Source organism: Quercus robur, chromosome 12 (assembly GCF_932294415.1).
Source record: "Quercus robur chromosome 12, dhQueRobu3.1, whole genome shotgun sequence".
Taxonomy (NCBI): domain Eukaryota; kingdom Viridiplantae; phylum Streptophyta; class Magnoliopsida; order Fagales; family Fagaceae; genus Quercus; species Quercus robur.
In genome coordinates, this window is record NC_065545.1 from 18,714,857 (window position 1) to 18,735,663 (window position 20,807).

Below are 20,807 nucleotides of genomic sequence, written 5' to 3' on the forward strand. Positions count from 1 at the left end.
AATGAAGACATGCAGTAAAGCTTCAAGAACCACATGACCTTCCAGGATTTTCCTCAGCTGGAGCTCCATATATTCAACTCGGGTTGTAATGTGGAGCTCTTTGCAATGCAGGTTTGGACAATCTGGTTTAGGAGGAATGAGGTCAAAACGGCACCCCAGGCTTTCCATTGAACCTCATATCCCAGAAAGCTCATGATGCATTGATGGAATATAGGTTGGCTCAATCAAGGAAATCCCAAACAGGCCTTTCGGCCAGGTCAGTCGTAAAGTGGGCACCTCCTCGTGTTGGATGGTTTAAAACCAATTTTGATGCAACAATTTTTAAAGATGATGACAGAGCAGGCGTGGGAGTGGTAATAAGGGATAACAATGGGCTGGTAATGGCCTCTTTATCACAGAATGTTCAGCTTGCATCTTCGATGGAGGAAATGGAAGCTACAACTGCAATCCGAGCCATTGAATAGTCCCTTCAGCTGGGTTTTGATAAGATCATACTTGAAGGAGATTGTGTACCTGTTATCAAGGCCCTAACAGACCCATCACCATCACTGGCATCCTATGGTTTGTTGATTTAGGAGGCACAACAGTTGGCAATGCAGCTCAATGGAATTAGTTTTCAACATGTGGGTAGGGAGGGTAACAAAGTAGCACATAACCTTGCTAGACATGCACGTCATGTCATAGGTTTTAATGCTTGGATGGAGGATGTTCCAATCCATTGTTTTGATGTTTATCAGGCAGATATGCCATTATCTTAATAAAACTTTAGGTCTTCTTTCTCAAAAAAAAAAAAAAAAAAAAAAAAGTTCTGCATTACTAACCTTTGTATGCATTTCTCCGTCGATTCCTGTTGCTTGTTTTCAAAGTTTTAGTTTTCATTTATAAATGTAGTTGAATTGATGAAAGTAACTTAGGAAAAATCCAAACAATGGGAAATGTGCAATTCAGGGGATATTAGGATTGCTTACCATCATCATGGGCTCTGGTTTGAAAAGGCAAGAGTAGAAGAAAATTCATTAAAATTGTTTGATGGAAGGATAGATTGGTGAGTCACTAGCCCTATAATTCATTCTAATTTTTCTCTAGAGTAATGGAGTAACATGTGCAAGGTGAAAACTGAATCTAAAATAGGAGTGGAATGGGATTATTTGGAATTGAAAAATGAGTAGAAAAGCAAGTAAAAGTAGGGGAGATAGAAATATAAAAGTAGTAACTGATCCCAAGAGATTTTGATTTAGTGGGAAATTAGTGGGATGGACGGATGGTTGTGTATGGTGTTTGAAGAGTGGGAGTCAGTTATTCAAGGAGCAAATAGTAATTTTTTTTTTTTTTTTGGCTAAAATTTAGGAGTTTTTAAATTATTAATTTTACATGTCTAACCCTATTATTTAAGCTTTACAAACTGGTCAATTTGAGGGTATTTTGGGTATCAAAATTAAGGAATCCAAACAGGAGAAGCCCCTTAAATAATAGTATAGATTCTAGTAATCTCGTGGCTTTATAGTGTACACCTCTTTGTTATACATAAAAAAAAAAATAATAATAATAATTAAAAATCCTCTTTCATATTTCCTTCCATATTTCTGGGACCAATCAATCACTCACTTGTGCCACTTACTTCTAGCGACATTTTGTTTTTATGTTTTTTTATAGGACTTACTTGTAGCGACATTTTTTGATTCAATTTCTAGCGACGTTAAATTCTTGTTTAGGCTGGGCCGGGGGTATTTCCATATTGACCGTATTTCTACCCAAAATCTATATCTAAAGTCTACCTCTTCAATGTTCAAACTTAAAAAAGTAGCAATTGTTTTTCTGAGACAGAAAATGAGAGACTACAGAAAGAGTCGTTGTCGTGCGAATGGAGGTAAACTACTTCTTCTATTTCTTCTTCTTCTTCACTTTATATATATATATATATATATATATATATATATATTGTAAGGACCAGATTTGATATCCTAGCCCAAGGTGTAAATGGACTTAGGCCTAAAAAGCCCAAAACAATGAATTTATAGAGAATGGGTTAGAAAATTGGGTTTTAGTTAACCAAACAGCAAGTTAGGTAGGTTTGATGACAAAAGAATGAAAATACACAAGTATAAACTGAAGAAAAAACGTCCTTGGCGAAGTCTGAGGACACTGGTTCTTATATAATATTCTTAAGTAATGTTACAAGTCTGGTTCTAGATTGCTACAGTGTTTCTTTCCTGATTTTTCCAATCCCCCTCTCTCACTCACTCCTTCTCCTTTTATACTGTCTTTTCTTTTCATCTCCACCTTCCACGTGCATGCCAGACGATCGGTGTGGATACTTGTCCCATCAGCACTCCCCATAAGTCCTTATGTAGTAGCTGTAAGGCTGAAATTCACTGTTCAGGTATCACCTCCACATTAATGCAGCCAGAGAGTTAGCTGTAATGCATTTAATAGGGAGACAACAACTTTCTCATAAGATATTTTAGGACTCCTCCCTACCTGATGTCTCTGCAATGCTTGTCCGCTCTAACTGAATTTTCGGGATCGTCACTCTTGTTGATAGACTATCTCTTAGGACCTCGGCTTTGTCTAGCCGAGGACGCATTCATCATCGGCACATTCTCTCGAGCCATTATGACCAAAACCAACCTTTTTATTCATCAACACAGTCTCTTCTGACAAAGACTTCTTCTCCTGATCAGGCAGATCCTTGTCCTCGGCTTGGGCCACAGGCCCAATATACAAGTAGATAATGAACTTCTGGGCCCAAGAGCCCTACATATATATATATTATTTTCGGATATTTGCGGAATTAGGGTTTCAAAAATTTGTGACTTTAGAAGTTGCTTAATTGTTTGATCTTTTAGGGTTATTAGGGTGGGTTAGGTTTAATTGATTAATGTTCAGTTTTTATGATTTTTCTTTTGTTTTTTGAAATTATGCAATGCAAATTTGTTTTTTATTCTCAGTTTGTCTAATTCAAAAAATATCAAGCAAAAGTGTTGTAATTTGTTAGCTTTTACTCTTTTGTAGTTCTCTAGTTTTGCTCATGCTGGGGTTTTGTACCCTCAGGTATAATTCTTCTGTTTTAGGATTTTTTTTAAAAAAATTCACGTAATGTAAATTTGTTTATTATTCTCTGCAATTGAGCAAATCTATGTGATATTTGGGTTTGTTGATGCTTTCACAGTAGAAGGGCATTATTTATTTATTTATTTGAATTTTGTGATGTCTCTTTTTTTTTTTTTTTTAATTTGATTGTCTACTATTGTACAAAATTGGATGTTTCATATGCCAGAATTATAATTGTTGAAATTGTTTGTGTCAACTTATTTTCTGATGAATATATATATATATATATATATATATATATAAATTTAAAAATGTGACTTAATCAATAGGAAACAACAATTGCAGAAGATGTGTCAGACTCATTGCAAAGGAAACTAAATGTTTCATCTCCTGCATCATCCATGTATGTAAAGTTCCCCTTCAAGTTATAAAAATTCAATGAACTTACAATTTTTTTTGTTTGTTAGTTTGTTTCTGTTTTCATTTTAATTTTTTCTTTATTTTTTACTTTCAGACAGCAACAACAACAATCACTAGATACATCTATAGAACCTATGGCTCCAAAAGGTAGGTAGTGTGTGCCATAATAAGTTTGAGCCACCCAACTCAAATTTAATGTTATTTTTGTGTCCTACTCTATTCATCCTTTCTTGATATGTTTATTTAATTTTTTTTCTCCAAAGGTTGCTAGGTATTATGCATCTTCTGATCTAGTGTCCACCTACTGTGCTGATCTTATACACCAAATTGCAAATAGTGGGCTTGATCAAGATAAGGTTGCTCAAGACTTTCGTGATATAAAACGACCAACTGTTAGTCCACAAAATGATGGTTGTACAGTTCCTATAATTCAATTGATACATTATGAGGTGAGTTCACCACTTCCCGACTTATTGTTTGTTCAAAATATTTTTGTCTTGCTATTCTTGGCCATGGTGATATTACCTTTTTGCGATTTTAAACATTGTTATTAGTTATTACCATTAAAAGAATTGTTGGTTGGTAGGTATATAACATCCCCTCCCTCCATTGTAGCAAAATTCAACTCCTCTTTCCTTTTAGATTAGAGATGAATTTTGATAATTCCTAGATTGGACTTGCTTTTTAGTTGATTGACTGGTGGCATTCCTTTGTGTGTGTGTGTGAGAGATTTATATCGGTCCTTGAACGCATTTGGCCGATCCTGATAAATATTGTGTTAACATGTTGATAATCATGGTTGACCATGTACTTGATCCCTCTATCATGAGTATGTTTGTGACTATATTGTTGAGGAAACAGATCTTTTGTTTGAAGCAGGCCATGTTGTCCCTCATTATTTGTGGTTATTAGTGAAAGAAATTCACATGGCAGGAAGTTAACTTTTCACCACTAGTTCTCTTGATGCTTTTTTTTAAAACCTTAAGATAGAAATGTCAGCTCACATGTTGGGCCTAGTTTAGTTGTGTTGCAGTTTTCTTTGGCTCTTGTAAGTTTTTTATAACTCAAATTCATAAATCTAACCTCCTCCTTTTTTGTTGTCTCAGGATAATAGCTACGCTTTAAAGTGGATTTTATTTGTCAACGGTATGACTGTTAAGATTTAAGGTTTTCTTTACTTCCAAGAGTTATGATTTGAGCTCCAACTTCTTCATTTGGTTTTAACATGAGGGTTTAGAGGATTTTTAGTTCCTTGGGAATCCACTGGCCCCATTAACAAACACCCTTCCCTCTCTCACGTATCTAAAATAAAAAGTTTCATATGATTTTACTCTCGTCCTTGTGTATTTCCTTTTTCCCTTTTGTACACCATGTTACTTTTGGAGATTTTATGTTTTGAGTTGTTGTAGGTCGGTATAGTTTAAACAGGAAGCAGAGAACCCATCTTTTATCACTATTTCCTTTTCATTGTCTGCACTATATTTGTTTATGTATATTCTTGAGAATTTGATTGTTTCCAATATAATGGTGATAATACTGTTTTGACTCTGATGTTGCTTGGATTAATTGCAGAAGAGATGAATGACCCTCGTACAATGCTTTCTGAACCTGGAGATGTAGAAGCAGATGAGGAGGAGCAGCACATAAATGGATGTTATGATTATGTTGATGATGAGGATGATGATGAAGAATGTTATGAGATAGATAAAAATTATGTTGAAGATGCTGATGAAGATTATGTTGAAGATGCTGATGAAGATATGGAAGGAGACAACCCCGAAAATTTGGAAGAAGAAGACAATTATATAGATTTCTCCAAAAAGTATGATGATTGATGACGTCGAAAATTGTCACCAATGGGTCACACCGTACTTGCGACTCGAAGCGAACCTGCACGACAGAAGCAATCGAAAGAAGTCCTTCAGAGAGCACCGGTGTGGTGCCGGCCAAAAGCTCTCCGACGGTTAAGTTAGAATTCTTCTGTTTTACTTAGAGCGTTAGAGAGGGTCAATTAAAGCGTACCTCGATTTCTGAGGGTGTTAGGCTTTTTATAGTGACAAAGGGTTGACTTTTCTTCTTGGTTTCCAAATCTTTTCCATGTGGGACTCTAATACAAATTCCTCTGAGCGTGGTGAGCAAGGATTTCCATTTTTGGATCTTAAGGCTTTTCTAGGCGATATGGACTTCGGATCATGGGCCCTTACTACGTCTGTCAGCAATGGGCCTTCAAGGTGCAGGGGATCATCTTTATACAGGCCCACCAGTTCCGATCCGTCAGGCCCATTAAGGTAGGCCCATCAAGCTCTATATTTTACCATCTTCAGTTGCCCCCTTCACCCCAATGGTCCGTCACCTTTTAGGTCAAAGGATCAATGGGGTGACGGTCCTAACGTATGGGTATGACGGCATTTTATGACGGATTCATGCAAGATAGGACGACGGTTCCAAATGGATCAACCCGTCAGAGGAAGATTCATCAAGTTGACGGTTTCATGATGGGTACAAATCTGTTGGTGCGTACTGACAGGTTGTCAGCATTTATTAAGCATGCCACGTGTCACTCTCTGAGTGGCCGTTGTATAGGATCGAAGCGTCGCTTCGTCTTCCGTGCATCTCCTATATATATAAGGCGCCTCACTCTCTCATTTTTTCAATTTTCAATCAAAAATTGTTTGTCAGAGCAAAGCCGTCAACCTTGTCAGAGCAATCCGTCGAGGACGAGCATCTACTGATTACACCAACCGTCACCTCTCCTCTGCTAAGTGTGGTAAGTACTTCTAATACTATAATCAAGTTACATTTCCGTCCATGCATTGTTGTTAGGCTTTCCATACCCGTCAATACTTTAAAACCTGTCGGTCTTAGGTTTCATCGTCAATTGTAGGAAATGTCTAGTGCGTCAAGTAACCAGTCGGTGGTTCGTGATGGGACGGAATACGAGGATGTATACCCGTCCGGTCATAAAGACCAAGAGAGCCCCGGCGAAGATAGGAGTCCGTCTGCCTCTTCTTCATCCTCAACAAATGAGGATGTGGAGATAGTTGAAATAGAGGGTTCTGATGACGACGGGGATCAAGCACTGGAGTCCGTTGTAGGTGCTGATGGACTAAGGCAGTTCATCATGTTGCTAGAGTGGACGGTGCATAGGTTTACATCCGTCATCAGGGAGAAACATTTCAGCACTTTCAGAACCAAGTTCCAAATCCCGGACTATGTTTCCATCCGTCTACCATATGTGTCGGAGAAGTGTTACTATGAAGGGGTAGACGGTGTCGGAGTGTACGAGCAGGCGTTGAAGGCTGGACTTCGATTCCCGCTTTCTACACTTCATAGGGAACTTTTGCACTATCTGGGGTTGTCCGTCACCCAGATATCCCCTAACGCCTGGAGGGTCTTCATAGCCATGGAGATTCTTTACGGTGCAATGTCGGATGGGGAAAGGAAACTGACGGTCCGTGAATTTCTTCACTGTTACCGTCCAGACGAGATTTCTGGATCAAGGGGGATGTATAGTTTTGCTAGTCGGAGCCCCTTGTTGAAGGTGATCTTTGAGACCCCAGACCCAAATAGAGACTGGAAAAGTCGCTACTTCTTCCTGGAGGGTGACAGATGGATGAGCCGTCCAGGGGAGACGGAGTACATGCCCGTCGACACAACCTGGGCAGTGATAAATCAATCGTGTATGCACCCGTCTTAATTTTGTAATGCTTTTCGTATCCGTCCATTTTTATGTGCATATCTTGATCGCCTTTCTCTGCAGGTAGACGGCGCCCACAAGTCAGCCTTGAGGAATTTAGTTTCCTTGAAAATATTTGCAGAAAAACTACGCCGGAGGAAAGGACTTGGGCTAAGTTGGTGAACCCGAAGACCATACATTGGTACTGCGACGGTCCTGAGCCCACCCAAGAGGCAATTAGATACGACGAGCGAGTTCATAGACGTAAGCCCGTCGACTTTACTTTGCCATTTAACTGACTTTACTTAGTTTTAATTTCATCCGTCATTATTTGCAGAGATGGAAGACGCAAAAAGGCGAGCTTTAATCAAGTCTCAAGCCGTCAAGAAGAGGGAATCCGGCGAGGTGGTACCTAGGGTGTCGGCTTCAGCCCCGAAGAGGAAACCGACATCAAAATCCGACCGTCCATTTAAGCAACCAAAGGTCTCTCTTGAACCTGTGGTTGGTTTAATGGCTGAGGGTAACAAGACCGTCACCCCAGCTAAGAAGGGGACGGGAAAAGGATTGATGACGGCCCCAGACGGTAAGCAAGAGAGACCTCCTTCCCTTCTCCGCGACGACTTCAAGTATGCGTTGGAGAAGCTGTCCTCTATCATCACGGCGGAAGACTATGAAGATCTTGGAAACCACTCGACGGAGGCCATGGGGGAGACGGGCCTCTTTGCCGTTGCTCAGGTTGGTTATGTCCGTCAAATATGTTCATTTTTCTTTTTCGTTGTTATTTACATTATGTGACGGGCTCTTTTCTTGTTTGCAGTCCTTGGTCATGATGAAGGGTTTACTGGACCGGTGTCTCAACCGTGAGAGTACCTTGGACAGGGTGCGCGCCAAGGCAGGGCAGACGGAGGAAGAGCTTGGTCAACTCCATAAATGGAGGTCCAATATGGAGAAGAAGCTGGAGCTTTCTGAGAAGGCAAGGAAAGAGCTGGAGGAGAAGACGGTCGATGCGTTGACGGTCATAGAGAAAAAGGAGGCGGAGATTAAAGAACTCAAGGAAGAGATCCGTCATGTGAAAGAGGTAGCCGTCGAGGAGTACCGCAACTCAGAGTCCTGCTTGGGCGAGCTGTCAGAGTCTTTCCTTCAAGGCTTCGATGATTCTCTCCGTCAGGTCAAGAAGGCCTACCCAGAGCTGGATTTGTCAATGGTCAAACTTGAGGACCAAGCCCAGACTTCTGCCCTCCCCGTCGCCTCCGAAAATACGGAGGACCTTTTTGGCGAAGACGCTGTTCAAGGAGACGGAGAATCCGTCCCGTCGAAGGGTGTCCAAGTCGCAGAACCAAAGAAAGATTAATCTCAATGTAATTTATTTTGAGAACAATCCGTCCTTTTTTTTTTTTTTTTTAAATTTACTTTTCAGAACAATCCGTCCTCTTTAATTGTATTAAACACTTGCCTTCTGGGCTTTTGGCTTAATGTTCATATGCTTTCTATCATTGTTTGGAACTTGTTTAAAAGTCCGTCCTCCTTCTTGAGGAAGGATTTTTATGAGAATATTTGTTTATCCGTGATACTCCGTCCACATTGCAGACTTGTTATTTTGTGTTGATTGAGCATTTACATCCGTGAGGATTTTCCTTCTCCGTCTATTTTTAGAGGTTCATTATGAGGATCCGTCCACTTTGTGGCGTTGTATATCACTTTTAAATGTACCGCCTATTTAATGGACTTGTAAAAAAATTTAACGTAGTCAGTGGTCCGTCCACTTCGCAGGCACGTTCTTCTATTATTTCCGTCCACCTTGTGGACTTGAGTTATCATCCCTGTAGGATGTCATCATCCCTGTAGGATGGCCCGTCGGCCTTGTGGACTTTATTTTATGTCCGTCCATTTAAGGACTTACAGTGATCGTCCTTGTAGGACGATGCGTCCGTCTTGTGGACTTTCGATTGTATCCGTCCACATTGTGGACTTGAGTTATCATCCCTGTAGGATGATATCATCCCTGTAGGATGATATCATCCCTGTAGGATGATATCATCCCTGTAGGATGATATCATCCCTGTAGGGTGGTCCGTCCATCTTGTGGACTTTGGCTACTATCCTTGTAGGATGATCCGTCCATCTTGTGGACTTTATTTTGTGTCTGTCCATTTTATGGACTGACAGTGATCGTCCTTGTAGGGTGATATCACCCCCGATGGATGATCCGTCCATCTTGTGGACATTTTGTCCGTCAATTTTGTGGACTGAGGGCGATCGTCCTTGTAGGGCGATCCGTCCATCTTGTGGACTGCATTTATATCCGTCCATCTTGTGGACTTGAATGATCATCCCTGTAAGAGGTTATCATCCCCGTAGAATGATCCGTCCATCTTGTGGACTTGAATGATTATTCTTGTAGGATGTTATCATCCCCGTAGAATAATCCGTCCATCTTGTGGACTGCATTTGTATCCGTCCATCTTGTGGACTTGAATGATTATTCTTGTAGGATGTTATCATCCCCGTAGAATGATCCGTCCATCTTGTGGACTGCATTTGTATCCGTCCATCTTGTGGACTTTATTTAGTTTCCGTTAATTTTGTAGATAATTATAATGACATCCAAGTAGAAGATCAAAGTAATATCTGATTATAGAAATGCGTAAAGGAAAAAGTGCCTGCCCCCTTTGGGCTTAAAAAGGGCACGACAAGATTGTAGCAAAAAAGACAGTTAAAAGAGAAACTTATAAAAAGCTCAAACAAAAACTGGTTGCCGTGTCACTACTACTGGTAGTATTTCCTCAAATGCTCGGCATTCCATGGATGCGGTAGCTTCTCTCCGTCTGTTGTCTCTAGGTGGTACGTTCCTTTCCTTTTCCATGACGTAACTCTATAAGGTCCTTCCCAGTTGGGGCCGAGTTTTCCCTGTGCAGGGTCTTTAGTTGCACCCATGACCTTCCTGAGTACGAGGTCTCCTACTTGGAAGTTTCTGTGTCGGACCCGGGTGTTGTAATGTCTGGACATGCGATCCTTGTATCTAGCGATCCTTTGCTCCGCCACCGACCTAACCTCATCTATCAGGTCCAGCTGTAGCCTCATGGATTCGTCATTCCTGCTTTCGTCATGGTTGTGAACCCTGTAACTTGTGAGTCCAACTTCTGCTGGGATGACCGCCTCGCTCCCGTATGTCAGTCGAAATGGCGTCTCTCCTGTCGGAGTCCTCGCCATTGTCCTGTATGCCCATAGTATGCTCGGCAATTCTTCGGGCCATATGCCCTTTGCCCCCTCGAGCCGAGTCTTGATAATCTTTAACAGGGATCGGTTCGTGACTTCAACCTGGCCATTAGCCTGAGGATGGGCGGGTGATGAGTAGTGGTTTTTTATTCCTAGCTGTGTGTAGAAATCCCGGAAGTGGCCGTTGTCGAACTGCCTCCCGTTATCTGAGACAAGAACTCTAGGAATACCGAACCTGCATACGATGCACCGCCAGACAAAACTTCTAATGTTCTTTTCTGTAATGGTGGTCAAGGCTTCCGCCTCTACCCATTTTGTGAAGTAGTCAATACCCACTACCAAGAACTTCAGCTGCCTTACCGCCGTTGGGAAAGGTCCCATAATATCTAGTCCCCACTGAGCGAACGGCCATGGAGCCGTTATAGGGGTTAGCTCCTCAGCTGGTTGTCCGATGAAATTGCTGAACCTTTGGCATTTGTCGCAGCTTTTAACGTAAGACTCGGCATCCTTCTGCATGGTTGGCCAGTAATACCCAGCTCGTACTAGTTTGTGCACTAACGATCGCGATCCGGAATGGTTCCCGCATATTCCTTCGTGTACTTCCCTCATTACGTAGTCTGCCTCTTCGACCCCGAGACATCTTAGATAAGGACGGGAGAAACCTCTCTTGTAAAGAATGTCTTTTATCAAGAAGAACCTTGCCGCTTGGACTTTTAGCTTTCTCGCTGCCTCCTTCTCTTCTGGCAGTATCCCGTCCTTTAAGTATGAAATTATCTGTGTAGTCCAGTTTCTTTCGGAGCGTATCTCCTGCATGTTGTCGGGGTCTATTAGTGGAAAGATTTGAATAAAGGAAAGTACATTACCCGGTGTCATCATATGTTCTGCTGAAGCGGCTTTGGCTAGCCGATCGGTGAGCTCATTTTCTCCCCTGGGGATCTGGACGACCATTGTTTTTAGCCCGTCGACTCTCGCCCTTACTTGATCAAGATATCTCTTCAACCTTTCCCCTTTGCATTCATAATCTCCGTTTACTTGATTGGTCACGACTTGAGAGTCGCAATACACGACCACACTTTCAGCTCCGACGGCTTTGGCTAGGTCGAGTCCTACCGCCACCGCTTCGTATTCTGCTTCATTGTTGGTAATGGGGAAGTCGAGACGGACCATACATTCAATCTTGTCTCCTTCAGGTGACAGCAATACTATGCCGGCTCCTCCAACTCGCCGATTGGATGATCCGTCAGTGTAGATGTTCCACTGGGGGGGTTCTTTTGCCCCCTTGTCCTCGTCACGCGTAAACTCTGCTATGAAGTCGGCTACAGCTTGTCCTTTAATGGCCATACGTGGACGATACTTGATATCAAACTCACTCAATTCTATTGCCCACAGCGTCAGTCGACCCGCGGCTTCAGGATTACTCAGTGCCCTTCGCAAGGGCTTGTCGGTCATTACGTTCACGGTATGGGCTTGAAAGTAGGGCTTGAGCTTGCGAGCCGCCGTGACCAATGCAAAAGCGAGTTTCTCCATAGGTTGGTATCTTTCTTCGGCACCGCGGAGCGCCCGGCTGGCGTAGTACACGGGCTTCTGTGCCCTGTCCTCTTCTCTGATTAAGGCCGCGCTGACGGCCACCGGGGAGACAGCCAAATAGAGGAAGAGTTCTTCACCTGGTTGCGAGGGCTCAGTAGAGGTGGTGAAGATAGATAGGTTTTTAACTCCTCGAAGGCTCGCTGACACTCGTCCGTCCACTCGAATGACTTTTTCAATGTTCAAAAGAAGGGTAAACACTTGTCCGTCGCTCTCGACACGAATCTATTCAATGCCGCTACCTTGCCGTTAAGGCTTTGTACTTCCTTCACGTTTCTCGGGGGGGGCCATCTCCATTATGGCTCGGATTTTGTCCGGGTTAGCTTCAATCCCCCTTTGAGATACCATGAATCCTAGGAATTTGCCTGCCGTTACACCGAATGCGCACTTTCCCGGATTGAGTTTCATGTTGTAGGATCGAAGCGTGCCGAATGTTTCCTTGAGATCTTCCAAGTGGTCTTCCTCCTTCCGGCTCTTCACCAGCATGTCGTCGACATAGACTTGGACATTCCTCCCGATTTGCTGTGCGAACATCTTGTTCATTAGTCTTTGGTATGTTGCCCCTGCATTCTTCAGGCCGAATGGCATTACTTTGTAACAGAAGAGTCCTTGACTGGTTACAAACGAAGTCTTCTCCTGATCGTCCTCGTGCATGCGGATCTGGTTATAACCAGAGAAAGCATCCATGAAACTTAGCAATTGGTGTTGAGCCGTCGAGTCTACTAGGATGTCGACCCTTGGAAGGGGATAGCTATCTTTGGGGCATGCTTTGTTAAGATCGGTGAAGTCCACGCACATCCACCATTTGCCGCTCGCTTTCTTCACCATTACCACATTCGCCAGCCAATCGGGGTAGTAGACTTCCCTGATGAAGCTTGCCTCTTGGAGTTTGCGGACCTCTTCCGCTATTGCTTGGTCTCGTTCCGGGGCGAATACTCTCTTCTTTTGTCGGACGGGTGGAAACGAGGGCAACACATTCAACTTATGTACCATGACCGAGGGATCGATTCCTGGCATATCGTCATGGCTCTAGGCGAACACATCCTTATTGCTCCTCAAGAAAGCTACGAGCTCCTGACGGATTGCGGGTTTGGCAAGCGTTCCGATCTTGGTGGTTCGGTCTGGATTGGAACTGTCGAGAGTTATCTCCTCTAGCTTCTCTGTAGGTTCTGCCGTCGTTCGGTGTTCTTCTATGTTCAAGGCCTGGATCTGGTCTTCCACCTCCATCATAGCTACGTAGCATTCTCGTGCGGCAATTTGACTTCCGCGTAGCTCTCCTACCCCATACTCCGTTGGGAACTTGATCATTAGGTGGTAAGTTGATGTTGCCGCCTTCCACGAGTTGAGCGTGGGTCGTCCAATAATAGCATTGTAGGCTGACGAGCAATCGACCACCAAGAATGTTACGTCCTTGGTGATTTGTTGGGGGTAATCTCCTACTGTCACCGATAACGTGACCGCGCCCAAAGGGAATATTCTACTCCCTCCGAAACCAACGAGCGGGGCGTTTGTCGGTATTAGCTGCTCCCTGTCAATCCTCATTTGCTGGAATGCCGGATAGTACAAGATATCGGCCGAACTACCGTTGTCGACCAACACTCGGTGCATATTATAGTCGCCTGCCCGCAAGCTGACGACAAGGGCATCGTCGTGTGGATGGTGTAGGCGTCTTGCATCCTCTTCCGAGAACCCGATAATGAGGCCTTCCCTTCTTGCCATCTTTGGCACTGTACCCGCCAACTGGACATTCTGTACCATCCGAAGGTATGTTTTGCGAGCCTTTTTCGACGATCCGGCCGCGGCTGTTCCTCCAATTATCATCCTTATGTCCCCTAATAGGGGCCTTGGTCGCTCGTTTTCTCGACGGGGGTGTTGTTCTTGTGGGGGTTGATCCGTTCTCTCCTTGCTGACGAACTTCTTCAGCTTCCCTTGTCGGATAAGGGCTTCGATTTGTTGCTTCAAGTCGTAGCAATCGGCCGTGTCGTGACCATGGTCACGATGGAAGCAGCAATATTTGTCTCTGGACCTTTTGTTGGGATCACTCTTCAGCTTTCCCAGAAACGTCAGGGATCCTTCGTCCTTAATCTGCATTAGGACTTGGTCTATCGGAGCGGTCAACGGGGTGAAACTTGTGAACCTTGCGCCCATGGGTTTTGGACGTCTCTCCTCCCTTCGATCTCCCATCCTTCCTTTCTTCCGCCCCTGGTCCTGTCGGGGATCCTCTTGTCTGTCTCTTTTCTTGGGTCTATCTTCTCGGGCTAATAGTGCGTCTTCGGCATTCATATACTTGGTGGCCCTGTAAAGCACCTCCGACATGGTCTTTGGGTCGTTTTTGTATAGGGAGAACAAAAACTTACCCCCCTTCAGCCCGTTCGTGAACGCTGCCACTAGTATCTTGTCGTCGGCTTCGTCGATCGAGAGCGCTTCTTTATTGAAGCGTGATATGTAGGCCCGTAACGTCTCCTCTTCTCTCTGCTTGATATTCATTAAGCAAGCTGTGGATTTCTTATACCGATGTCCTCCGATGAAGTGCGTAGTGAATTGAGCGCTCAGCTCCTTGAAGGTGCCGATGGAGTTTGGTACTAGCCGGCTGAACCAAATCCTTGCTGCGCCCTTTAGGGTTGTAGGGAATGCCCTGCACATAATTGCGTCTGCCACTCCCTGAAGGTGCATCAGGGTCTTGAAGGTCTCTAGGTGATCGAGAGGGTCCTTGATTCCGTCATAACTATCCATACTTGGCATGCGGAATTTACTTGGCAGGGGGAAGGAATTGACGGTTGTTGTAAATGGCGAGTCAGTCCGGTTGACAAGGTCGTCAAGATCACTGGACACTCGCCCCTTGAGAGCGTTCATTAGTACTTCCATCTGTTCCTTCATCGCCTGCATCTCCGCGATGATGGGTTGTGGAGCTGTATCCGTCACTGAAAGGATGCTAGCGTCCCGTCACACTTGTTTGCTAGGGGCGTTACTCTCCTGTGGTCCGTCATGATTCCTCCTTTCAGCGCTGGTTCCTTCTTGATCCGCTCCGTGGTTATTGACCGTCGCACTCTTTTGGTTCAGCTGCTCTTCTAGGTCGTGGTTTTGTTTTGTGAGGCGCTCCACGGCTGCGGCGAGCGTCCTGACCTGTCTCTCAAGGGCAGTCGTAGGGGCTTCCTCTTCTTGAACGTCGTTAGTGGTTGCCATCGAACGTGTGAGTACCATGTAACTCTTTTGTTTAGGAAGCAATAGTGCGCTACGTTCTTTCCCACAGACGGCGCCAACTGATGACGTCGAAAATTGTCACCAATGGGTCACACCGTACTTGCGACTCGAAGCGAACCTGCATGACAGAAACAATCGAAAGAAGTCCTTCAGAGAGCACCGGTGTGGTGCCAGCCAAAAGCTCTCCGACGGTCAAGTTAGAATTCTTCTATTTTACTTAGAGCGTTAGAGATGGTCAATTAAAGCGTACCTCGATTTCTGAGGGTGTTAGGCTTTTTATAGTGACAAAGGGTTGACTTTTCTTCTTGGTTTCCAAATCTTTTCCATGTGGGACTCTAATACAAATTCCTCTGAGCGTGGTGAGCAAGGATTTCCATTTTTGGATCTTAAGGCTTTTCTAGGCGATATGGACTTCGGATCATGGGCCCTTACTACGTCTGTCAGCAATGGGCCTTCAAGGTGCAGGGGATCATCTTTATACAGGCCCACCAGTTCCGATCCGTCAGGCCCATTAAGGTAGGCCCATCAAGCTCTATATTTTACCATCTTCAATGATTATGCTGATGAATACAAGCCAGATAAAAGTGACTTTCAATACTTGGGTTGAAATATTGTTTCTTATAATTGGTGAGAGGTGTCAAACATGTCCTTGAATTTCTAACAATTTAGTATTGTTGCACTGCATTGATTTTACTTATGGAATATGTTTTTCTTATTCTAGATCAAGAATTTAATGGCGCCAGAAATAACCTTCTTTTTCCCTCCCTGCAAAGCCTGCAAAGGTAGCGTAAGGGAGAGATTAAGGAATTGATATGATTGGCCCCAGATAATTGGAACATAGAAAGAAATATGAAAGAGGGTTTTTTTTTTTTTTTTAATGAATAAGGAAGAGTATGTAAAGCTAAAGCCATGAGATTACTAGAATGGTACTATAAAAGCTTTTATATATAGTCATCGTATAATACGACAGACATGTGACTTGTTAAAAGTTAAATTGTTTTGTACCATTTTACGGACACAGGCTGTGGGTTTAGAGGGAAAGAGTCATAAAAAAGAGACTGGACGTTCTTCTAAACATGCAAAGCTTCTGTTAGTCTTTATACTGTTGTGGTTATTTATTTATTGAACTGATGTAGTTATAGAATATTCATTTATTGGAACAAGATCATTTTTAGTGCCTCATGTTAACTTGTCAATAAAATTAGTTTTAGAATTTTTCTAACAATCTATTCGCGTATATATCATCTCCATTCTTAGTTTTGAAAATCAAATAAAAACTATGTAACAAGAGAGATAAAGATGATTTTATTGTAAATAAATTATGAATAAATCTTATCAAAATGACATCATTGATTGTTAACCCAGAGTCCCAGACCGATTTAGGAGTGCACTTTGGAACATACTTTTTACTCCATTTTGGGGTTTTGGTTACAATTGTTCACGTACTTACTTTTGGATCATATTTCTTATTTACTTTACACATGATTTTAGAGGCATTAGTATGCTAATTAGTAATGAATAATAATAGTCACACATTCTTTATTACGCTGTGATTACACATTCACAGCGTGTAATAAAATTTTCTATTAGTTTGCATTTGAAAACTTGGATCTGAATTTTAAATTAATAAATTTGAATTTTTACATGCCTTGATTTAAAATCCATTAATTTTAGGAGTAATTTCAAATCCTAGCATTTTAAACGTTTAAAATACTTTGTGAATTTGTCAAATCCAAATCTTTCACCTTTTTTAAACTATCCAAACAAACTATTTGAATTTTAATCACCAAAATCCAAATCTAAATGCCCAAATCATGCCATCTAAACGCACTAAAAAGGTGCTTCCAAGTCTACAAAAATCTGCATATTTTGGATCGATGTAAATCAGTTTAGGGTGTTGGCACCGTCTCATTGCTTTTTGTAACATCATTTTTTTTTCTTTTCTTTTTCGTGGAACCTGAAATATGTGTCACAATTTATTGAAGAAAATAAATAAGGATGGTAGTTGTCTTGATGTGATTTACATATTAAATGATCTCCAAAAAACTTTGCAAGCTGATGCCTCTAAATCATGTGTGAAGTTAATAAGAAATGTGATACAAAAGTGAGTACGTAAACTAATAACCAAAACCCTAAAAGGGCCTATAGCTTTTAGTGAAAAGCATATTCAAAGGTGCTCCTAATTAAACAATCATGTCTTCATAATTTATTTACAATAGAATCATGTCATTTTGGTAAGATTTCTTCATAATTTATTTACAATAGAATCATCTTTATCTCTCTTATTACATAGTTTTTATTTGATTTGAAAAATTAAAAAAAGGAGATGATATATATACACACACACACCAGCCTCTACGCACATGTATTGCCCATGCTCAAACGCTCTTTTATTTATTTTTTTTTTTTTGTAAAGGTTAATAATTAGCATTTATTAAAATTTGGAAATATATATTTTTATTTTTCAAACAAATAAAAAAGATAAATTTTAGCTCTTAATACAGGATCGTTCAAGTCAGGTTTTTTTTTTTTTTTTGTTATTGGGATAGGTGAATTATTATAGATCCATCCCCCGAGGGAACCGGACATGATAATTTTTCATCATCTTATATCCCAATAAAAATAAAACACCCCCAATTTAAAAATAAAAAAAAATAAAAAGAATAAAAATACTAAATTTTAGGGAATAACAAGATGAATTTGAAGGGAAAAAAAAATCCTGATTTACAAATTCTCTTTTTGAATTCAAAATGAAATTTGTTATTTGACATTATGACCCAATCTCTAAGAGAAGTCACCCTTTATTAATGAGGGTATTTTTAAACCATATAAAAATTCAGTTCAAAGAGTTGAATCCTTTTATATATATTACTAGCCTCTGAGCATGTGTTTCTATTTTTTGGATAAAGGTTAATAATTTGTCTCTAGTATAATTTAGAAATATATATATTTTATTTTTCAAACAAATAAAAATAATAAACTTTAGATATAAGCAGTAATTGTAATTTCTTTTTTGAACGTGAAAGGAAAAAAAAAATCCTAAACTTTAGGAATTCTCTTTCTGAATTCAAAATGAAATTTGTTACTTGACATTTATGGCTTTATTTCTAAATGAAATTACCCTTCATTAATGAGGATTTCATTTTTGAACCATATAAACGCGTGTGCTCAGAGGATCTTCTTCTTTTTTTGGGTAAAGGTTAATAATTTGCCTCTAGTATAATTTAGAAATTTTTTTTTTAAATAAAAAAATAACAAAAAGAAAAATGCTAAATAATAATAATAATAATAAAGGAAGAAGGAAATTTGAATAACAAAAAGAAAAATGCTAAATTCACAAATTATTTTACAATTTTTTTTTACAAACTACTGATACAATGAGTGATTATTAGTAAGTAAAAAAAATGATGTTAGTGGTAGGCCTTAATATGAACCAGTAAAATTTTTCATATCAACAGTTTGTAAGAAGTCCAATTTTAAAATCAGTAGTTTGTAAGAAATCCGGTTTGTAAGAATTTTTCATGATTGGTTCTTTGTATCAAAAATTTTTTAATCAATTTTAAAATCTAAAGAAGTCCAAAATGAATTTTAAGAGGAATTAGCTTCACCCTAAATCTTAGGAGAAAACTAAAATAAATAATATTTAAATAGAATAATGAAAATATAATAAAAAGTCATAGGTCCGTATCTAAACTAAGCGGCTGAGCCCACACAACCCGACCTCAATAGCGACCTTTCTCTCTCTCCACTTACAAGGAGCCTTGGTTCATATGACACCTTTATAACTTGAAAGACAATAAAATTTTCATTAGCTTCAAACCATAGCACAAACTAGATTGACTGTTTTGATTGGTTTTATACCTGTCTTTTCGGAAAGCACTTAACAAAGATGTTTTGCGCACCATATGAAAAACAATAACAAATAATAAATAAGTAAACTGCATTTTGTCATAAGATATACCAATTACATAAAAATATAAACCTAACACATGCACAATCAAGGTTTCTAAATTCTGACAATACTTCAAGATTCCATTCTTTTCTCTCTCTTTTTTTTTTTCCTTTTCAAAATCGAATATGTCATACTAAATCAATGATTCTTTTGCAAAATTTTGAGTATCGTGATGGTTGCAAAAAATTATAGGGATACTATCTTCCAAGAATCAGCTTCTATAAGTCTGGTCTTTTTCAAAGTCATTTGTGAATATAATTCTACTGTTTCTCTGCAATCTAATTATGCATTACTAAAAATGGCTAATCTCACCTTTGATATACTCATAATATAAAATTCTCTGCAATCCAATTATGCATCACTAAACTTTTTATTATCCAAATTCTATACAGTTATCACAAATCTCTATCCATCCACACTAACGTATACATCTTTCTTTTGTTCAAATATCTTTCTTTTTCTTTTCTTTTTTAACTTATCACAATTCTTATTTCAATCAATAAATTCAAATGTCTCATTAGGTTTCAACTTCTTACGTTTCTCAATTTCATTTTTAAATATTATTCCTCGTTACTTTACCTCATTTTTTAAAAAATAAATAAATAAATATACACGGTTATTTATATATCACTTTGAAGCATTATAACACTAAACCACAAAAACAAATAAATAAATAAAAAGTATTATTATACATGCAAAATGCGTGTAATGAGTCTAGTTTGTTGAATAATCAACAAACCTTTTTTTTCTTTTTATGGTACACATCTTATGTTCTCATAAAGTGGATATACATCATCTAAGCACCAGAACATGTAAAATAAGATAGATAGCCGTACAGTCTACACAAACCAAAAATGAAACAATAAACTATGAAAAAGAAGAATGAAATTTCTATTGCATTCGTTAGACAATGATTGATACTTTTGAGAGGGCAACCCTTGCTGGTGTGGAATATGTTAGTGTGCTTTATAACTTTGTCCATGAGGATTTAAGCAAGTTATATGCTCAGATTAATTTTCTTCTTTTATTTATTTATTGTTCTATTGAATCAAAAGGAAAACTATGATGAGCTGGTGCCTAATCAGAAATCCTAAATTTTAATGGAGTGACATAATGGAATGGGTTGAGGGGCATCTTAAAGATAAAACTCTGAGGACTGTTATGCGAAATTAAAGGACTGTTATTTGTAGATTTGCCCCATGGGCTACTATCTACCATATGTGGAAGTAGAAAAAATGCTACCATTCACCAAAGCAAGGTTAACTCAAAGAAAGACCTAGGAAATTAATTGGGTGGGAAGTCAATAATAAAGTTTAGTTTAATAGTAAATTTTGCATCTTTGTTAATCAGGATAGTTTACTTTTTATAAGGAATCTTTGACTATGTCATAATTGGGGCTAACTCATTACTCAACATCCATCACTCATAACTCAAACTCATTGTCCATCACTTTAGTCCCAAAACTCAAAATAATTTGTTTGGTTCATCACTCAAATTTTGATATCTCTCATTTTTTCCCTTTTTTAGTGGAGCCCACACCTGCCATAGGAACAGAACGGTAACCTCAACCCATATAAAAAATGTTTAAAAACTCCTTCCTTCTTCTTTAACACATGATGACTCCCATTCTTCCCAATTTCGGCAAATACCCATTCTTCCCAAATCTCAACACTCTCCGAATCCAATCCCAAGCTCTCCAATTTCCAT

At 40.2% G+C, this 20,807-nt stretch overlaps 1 protein-coding gene across 4 annotated transcripts in view; it reads left to right on the forward strand.

The window, feature by feature from the left end:
* Nucleotides 1-1,719: 1,719 nt before the first annotated feature.
* LOC126709419 (uncharacterized) overlaps nucleotides 1,720-20,807 on the forward strand; it is a 37,342-nt gene continuing 18,254 nt past the window's right edge. The window contains exons 1-3 of one of the 4 annotated variants that reach the window (XM_050409650.1): nucleotides 3,560-3,618; nucleotides 3,733-3,920; nucleotides 4,578-4,617. In XM_050409650.1, the coding sequence (XP_050265607.1) occupies nucleotides 3,606-3,618; nucleotides 3,733-3,920; nucleotides 4,578-4,617 (241 nt within the window). In that variant the 5' untranslated portion in view covers nucleotides 3,560-3,605. Of the gene's footprint in view, nucleotides 1,868-3,503; nucleotides 3,619-3,732; nucleotides 3,921-4,577; nucleotides 4,618-20,807 lie in introns of those variants that run through there. The other 3 variants (XM_050409648.1, XM_050409647.1, XM_050409649.1) reach the window with 3 other exon arrangements.